Genomic DNA, 6,866 nt, shown 5'->3' on the forward strand with positions numbered 1-6,866 from the left:
ATTTTTGTGTCTTCCTCTGTCTTTCAGAAATGGCTGAGCACCACAACATAAAGCAGATTTTGACCCTGGCCAGAGATCTGGTGTACAAGGTGCAGATGCTGATTGAAAACAAGTGATGGCGCTGTTGTTCTTCTTTTCCATCCATGTAAAGCTTGAGCGGCTGTAGCAGCACAAGAGTTATACACATATGAGCGCACACACACACACACACACACACACACACTCTAACACTATACAAAGCCTTTACAATCACAGTTTGCTGCTATGAGCCTTACTGACTGTATCCACTATGTTATTTGTGTTGTCAACAGTTGTATGGGAATATTACGCTTAATATTTGTCAGTATGTTCGACTGAAAACAAAAGTAACAGAAAATAGCCGTCATTTCCAAATATTTTTGTCCGACATCCCTCAAGTGTTGATCTTAGTCCGAGTGCACTTAATATTTCGAGGAAATATGGAGAGTTTAGTGGCACATTTCAAACCAAAATGCAGAGCTGAATTCAACCAGAGACTATATTTATGAGAAAAGTATGTTGTGATAATAATTTATAATATGAATTATTTTAACAAAGTCTACAAGTTTACATTTTGAGATATATTCCCCACCTTTAAGATGGAAAGAATGTACACAGGGTTTTAATTTTATTAAGTAGCACACACAAGTCAAATTATTCTCCACTGATAACTACACTTAAGTTTAACACACAACATTAAGAATATTTTAGCTTTTAGCACCATGCCAGTGATTTAGCATCTAACCGTGTTTTCAATGTTCGGAAACTGCCTTGTCTACCAAATAGTATGTCTAAATTTGTTACGTGTGAATTGTACTGTACTCAGAGAAAACTGTGTTAGATTGTTGTTGAATTATGAGGATTATATTCTGTTAAACCGTTGTTGACTCATAATCTGATTATCTAAGTGACTTATGGAGGTGTGGGCAGAGATTTATATATGAGGAAACATGCCTGATTTCATAGTCCTTTTGAATTATTTTATCCAGTGAACCACTGTATCTTTATTTTGTAAATTGTGCAGTTTACTCCCCTTGATTTTTGTATTGTCTTGTACTGTCTGGCGCTTGTTTGTTGAATCCAATGTTAATTTCAGCTTGAATATGACTATGACTATGGAAGATCAGACGAGGCGGTGGTAAAATGTAATCGCAGGGATCAAATGAAAAGTTTTCTCGTTCCACATGTTATTTTAGTGTGAGAGTGACTTAACCAGAGGCGTGACAATGAAAGGTTAAGTAGGACAGATTTTAAATATAAGACCGTGTTAATGTTTTGGCGCATTTGAGGACGTACAAAATACATGTTTTAACCCCTTAAATGAATACTTATATTGGTCTCAGTGACTGACATTCATGCTTGTGATCCTTTGAAACGTCACTCAGTTGTACTTCAAGTGTTGTTTCATGAATGTGGTACGGTGAATTGCATTTAATTTTGTTGTTAGTTTTTTTTGTCAACACTAACTGCTGTAGAAAAGGTCTTTATTTTAATTTGTTGTAACGTTTATTTTCCAAAGTATTTATTTATTTATGGATTTATTTATACATGGATTTTTTTCTTCTTCCAAATGCTGCCTTGTTTGTAGCTAATATTTTTATTTTGTGGCCAGCTCAACATGTGTATTGTAAAACAATCAAATTATATACTAAGAGTTCAATAAATATATAAATATACATATATACATACATATATATGGTATATGTTCTTATAATAAAAATAAAAATGGAATTATAATTATTTTTCCAAAAAGATATTGTAGTGTGAGTTTTACTGGACTGAATCAGACGGTGGTGAGAGTTTTCAGAAACGATCGGGGAAGAAGCAGAGAAGAGAAAAGTACAGCAGATGACTGTGCATTAGTTTTACAAAGACTATGCACATCTGGTCTCGTGTTTGTATTTAGATAATTGATACATACAGTAAATCCAAAGCCTGGGGGAAAAAAAGATTTAGAATAGAAATTTTAAAAATCCACATCACACCACAAGTAAAACAGATTTTGATAAATCATACAAAAAGAAACACTTACCAGCTGTTGTTGAGCTGCAGCAGGTGTGATGGGTGGTGATGCTGAAGGAACTGGAAGGCTGGAGGTACTTGGGTGGACAAGGGAAGAGCTGGCAGGAAGGGCTGCTGGTCCAGGGGTTATATCTGTGCGCTAATACGCAATCGACAAATAAAATGCCATTTAATGAGAGTGTATTGTTTTATATTACGCTTTCATGTATTTATTCCTCAGATTTGTATTTATTGCCTTTTATTTGTAATTAAATTAAATTATATAATTATAAAACAATAAAAATCATGATTCAAATTTACATGAAATAATTGTATATCCACTGACATAATATAATACATTTTCATGACATAGTGTTAGCATTTTTAACTAACTAATATAAAAAACTGTTCAAATTTACAATCAGCGACCGCGACGTAAAAGATGGAGAGCGGACTTCCTGATTGGCTGTCAAAGACGGAGAACGGACCCACGGATTGGCTGTCGGGTGACGTCACCCAAAGATGGAGAGCGGACTCACTGATTGGTTGTCCAAATGCTGGAAACGGTGTGACGTGATTTGGGAGCGTTTAATTTATTTACCAAAGTATTTATTTATTCATGAATTTATTTATACATGCATCTTTTTTTCTTCTTCCAAATGCTGCCTCGTTTGTAGCTAATATTTTTATTTTGTGGCCAGCTCAACATTGTAAAACAATCAAATTCTATACTCAGGGTTCAATATATATATAAATATACATATATACATACATATATATGGTATATGTGCTTAAAATTGAAATACAATGAAAAATGGCCCAAATGGCCACTAAATGCAAAATGGCGGGCTTCCTGTTGCATTTTTCAAAGTGCACCTCTACACTTTTTTGTTTGTCTGGTCATGATACACCTGTGTATCGATTTTTGTGAAGATCGGTCAATGTGAACGCGTTCCAGGGGGCGCGGGGGGCGCTGTTGAGCCATTTTGCCACGCCCATTTAAAATTACTCCAGAATACGTAAATTTTCACCACTTTCTAATTTTCTGCAAACTTTGGTAACTATTTGAGCATGTTAAAGCCCTCAAAAAGCCTCATTTGCCTGAAAAAAATAAATAATAATAATCCTTACAATTTCAATAGGGCCTACTGTTCGGTGCTCGGGCCCTAATTATCATTCTATCATATTTTCCCCGAAAGAAATTGATTGTAGTGTGAATTTGACCGGACTGAATCAGACGGTGGTGACAGTTCCATCGGTAAGGAAGAGAGAGTACAGTAGGTGAGTGTGCACTAGTTCTATAACAATACAATAAATCATATAAATATATATGTATAATCAGTTGCACATTGGTGCTCCGGTGTTTTGTATGCAGTGATCCTGATTCATACAGTAAAACAAACACAGAAATTTAAAAAGTGAGCATTTCGCCCGAACAGGGACTTGAACCCTGGACCCTCAGATTAAAAGTCTGATGCTCTACCGACTGAGCTATCCGGGCGCTCTACAACACATTGGTATAGAAGTTCTATTTAAAGAAACAATACTGCTTAACAAAATGGAGGGAGACATTTCTCGGTCCGTGTCTACGCGGACGACAGCATTCGACTTATGCAGTGGCGGTTCATGATATCACAATATTTGTTCAGTAAACGTGCTCTTTACGAATATCTGCTAATATATGTATCTCATAATCAACGTGGTAATGTGGCTTCATGTTCAAGAAACGCTCTTTGTATTCAACTAAAGCCCTGAATTGAGCTTAAACGAAGGAGGAAGTACGTGGAGGTTAAATCTCTTGTTTCTCTTGGGCTAGCTAGCACCGGGTCGTTAGCATCCGCCATATGAAGCTGGTTTAAACCTTCCTGCTTAGGTTAGTGAAGACTGAGGAAATGTGAGATCGGTTTTCTTCTACATCTCCAACGCAGTCGTGAAGGGAATAGTGTTGAAAATGTCCGTGTTTAGCCTCGCTGCAACGCGCACCTGTCGTGGTTTGTCACTGAGAAACATCAGGCCTCCACTGAAGCTAACAAGCTCAACTGAAACAACAAAGTATGGACACTTGAACCTGCAGAGCCACATCTCCACTGTAACACGCGTGTTCAGCTCTGCACCACACAACCCAAAGGTTAGTCCATGCTAGTTTGTTAGGCAGTTAAAGGTCCAGTGTGTAGGATTAAGGTGAAAGGGATCTATTGGCAGAAATTGAATATAACATAATCCTAGTGATGTTTTGATCCAAATTGTTGTTTTCTATCCCTTTACATTTAAAAACCATAAATGTAAAGGCTACCATAGATTATCTTTCATGTTTAGAAGGGGAGGGTGAGGTGAGGGATATTCAGGGGCAACATGCAACTTCAGATCAAATCTAATTTTATTTGTATAGCCCATATTCACATATCATAATTTGTCTTATAGGGCTTAACAAGGTGCAACATCCACTGTCCTTAACCCTCAACAAGAGTAAGGCAGAACTCCCAAAGAATTAACAGGGGACAAAAACGTAGAAACCTCAGAGAGAGCCCCATGTGAGGGATCCCTCTCCCAGGACGGACAGAAGTGCAATAGATGCCAAGTGTTACTGAGAACATCATCAAAATAACAATATTCACAACATTGATAAGAAGAAACAGTTTGTAAAATAATGGAGAAGTGTGTCAAACTGTCAATGTTTAAAGTATTTACACATAAGAAAATGTCTGGAAGAGATGAAGGGAGCAGCAATGACAAATGATTTGAGGAGTTATTGTCAGTAATGGTGGAGTATGTGAGGAGGCGTATTGTATGTCAAGCAGTCTTAGTCCATGATCAGCTGCCACCACAATCATGATCCATCACCACTAGATGTCATTGAATACTACACACTGAACCTCTAGTGCAGGACATTGATTCACTGTTGGTCTTGTTTCCTGGTTGTTTGTCTCTGCTCCAGGTGCCTGAGTTTGCAACATGGGAACCAGTACCAGAGGACCAACTACCCCTGGTAATGTCCTCATTACTGGGTGCTTGTGATGAGTTTGAAATTCATGCCCATTTAGTTTAAAATCCCAGGTTCTGCTTTCTGTTATCAGTCATTTTCACACAGGTATGTAAATGTAATGTAAAATATAGATTTCAATATAAGTTATAGGAGACAAACTCTGTTGTCAAGATGTACAAACATGTATTCAGCAGTTTATCTGTTGCCAACATGAGACAATGTGCAATACAAACTTTATGGAAGCCCATTTCTGCCACTTTGTTAAAAGTCCTGTAAGTTATTATAATGAGAAATTCTCAAAAGATATGACTTAGTTACTCAAAACAATGACTTAGTTACTCAAAATCATGTCTCAATATCACGTGTTAGAAACTCATAATAATTAAACAGGTTCATAAAATGAATGCACATGTAATAAACCAGCAGATTACCAAAGGTCAGACAGGCTGGGTCATGAGTCATGGAACTGTTTGGTGATTAGACATTATTAATGAATTTAACAGTTTTATTCAAAGGTTATTTACAGCTTCAGGTTTTTTTAAGTGGTGGTGAATTGTACACATTTCTCACCAACACCTCTTTGATTTTACAGCCCACACAAATCCCTGCAGACCTCGTGGACAAACTGGAGCGACTGGCCTTGGTTGATTTCCGGACCAAACAGGGTCTGGCCTGTTTGGAGAAAGCGATACGGTTTGCAGATCAGCTTCATGTGGTTGACACGTCGGGGATTGAGCCCATGGATTCAGTCCTGGAGGACAGGTATGGTACACTTCTGACAAGGCCTGCATATACCAAAAGTTTTCTGTGATGTCGGCTACCTCATTGTTTCATCCAAATTGCATAATTAATGAGCAACAACCACAGCTCAATTTAACCTCTTGTGAAGCCCACTGCATGATTGTGTTTGTGTTTTATCCATGAACAATTCAGGGCTCTATACCTGAGGAATGACACAGTGATGGAAGGGGACTGTGCTGAGGAACTGCTTCAGCTCTCCGAAAATACAGTGGAAGAATATTTTGTGGCACCACCAGGTGAGAATACACCTGAAAACATTAGTGTTGATTCAGTGATTTCTTGTAAATTATTGAGATGACAATTCAAGTCATTTAAAGATAATTTGTCATCAATGTTTTTGCTTGTTATTGTGAGAATTAAGAACAATTTTCTTCCCACAGGAAATATTCCTTTACCAAAGCGAGAAGAGAGGGCCGCATTACTGAAACACTCAGAGTTCTGATATTTGTGGTCTTCATTGACATTGTTTTTTTAATTTGGAGAATGGATGTGTCTTCCAAGAATTGCAATATATGATCAATTGACTAAGAAAAAGACTTGGTCAGTGTGCTGCTTATCTGCAGCCAATAACAGCTATCAAAAAGCTTTATCAAATATATATAGTACAGTGCATGTTCTGGAACAGGAAAAATAAAAAGCTGCTGGTCATTTACTTTCATTTTTACACAATTTTTTAGTTTCACTATCCTTTCATCAAAATGGTGAGTGAGCAGTATGTGTGGCCAAAGTGTGTAATGAGGATATTCATTAATTTGATATGTATTAGTTATGATCGATTTATATTATTTTCATGTGTGATGTTTTCTTTGTAACATTGTTTAACTTTAATAAAAAACTTTTTATCTATCCCTGTTGCTGTATAAAAATATAGACAAATTATTAATGTGATGAAATTGTACAGTCAAATCTGTCAAAACTTGGATGAACATTCCTATGGCAATTCTTTCCTGATTAGAAACAAGAAAACCCCCTGCTATGATTTCTTCAGCCCCACCCTTTAAAACGTCATTATCAGGTGGTAAAATCGTAAACCTGCCCTGGGGCTTGTGATGATAGCGTCATA

General features: G+C 37.0%; 2 protein-coding genes and 1 non-coding gene across 8 annotated transcripts in view; 2 read left to right on the forward strand and 1 right to left on the reverse strand.

The window, feature by feature from the left end:
• The window catches only part of sgsm1a (small G protein signaling modulator 1a), a 35,271-nt gene that overhangs the window by 23,467 nt on the left and 4,938 nt on the right, over nucleotides 1-6,866 (forward strand). For 3 of the 6 annotated variants that reach the window (XM_034595479.1, XM_034595482.1, XM_034595480.1), the window contains one exon: nucleotides 28-1,160. In XM_034595479.1, the coding sequence (XP_034451370.1) occupies nucleotides 28-116 (89 nt within the window). In that variant the 3' untranslated portion in view covers nucleotides 117-1,160. Of the gene's footprint in view, nucleotides 1-27; nucleotides 1,162-6,866 lie in introns of those variants that run through there. The other 3 variants (XM_034595481.1, XM_034595484.1, XR_004614922.1) reach the window with 2 other exon arrangements.
• On the reverse strand, nucleotides 3,448-3,520 carry trnak-uuu. The gene has a single exon. It is a non-coding gene; the product is annotated as a tRNA-Lys (tRNA).
• Nucleotides 3,587-6,461, forward strand: LOC117767694 (glutamyl-tRNA(Gln) amidotransferase subunit C, mitochondrial-like). Its single transcript, XM_034595518.1, has 5 exons — nucleotides 3,587-4,147; nucleotides 4,955-5,005; nucleotides 5,595-5,764; nucleotides 5,936-6,039; nucleotides 6,184-6,461. Exons 1-5 carry the CDS (start codon nucleotides 3,971-3,973, stop codon nucleotides 6,243-6,245), a joined length of 564 nt encoding a protein of 187 aa, XP_034451409.1. The 5' UTR covers nucleotides 3,587-3,970; the 3' UTR covers nucleotides 6,246-6,461.

This window comes from Hippoglossus hippoglossus, chromosome 9, assembly GCF_009819705.1.
Source record: "Hippoglossus hippoglossus isolate fHipHip1 chromosome 9, fHipHip1.pri, whole genome shotgun sequence".
Lineage (NCBI taxonomy): Eukaryota > Metazoa > Chordata > Actinopteri > Pleuronectiformes > Pleuronectidae > Hippoglossus > Hippoglossus hippoglossus.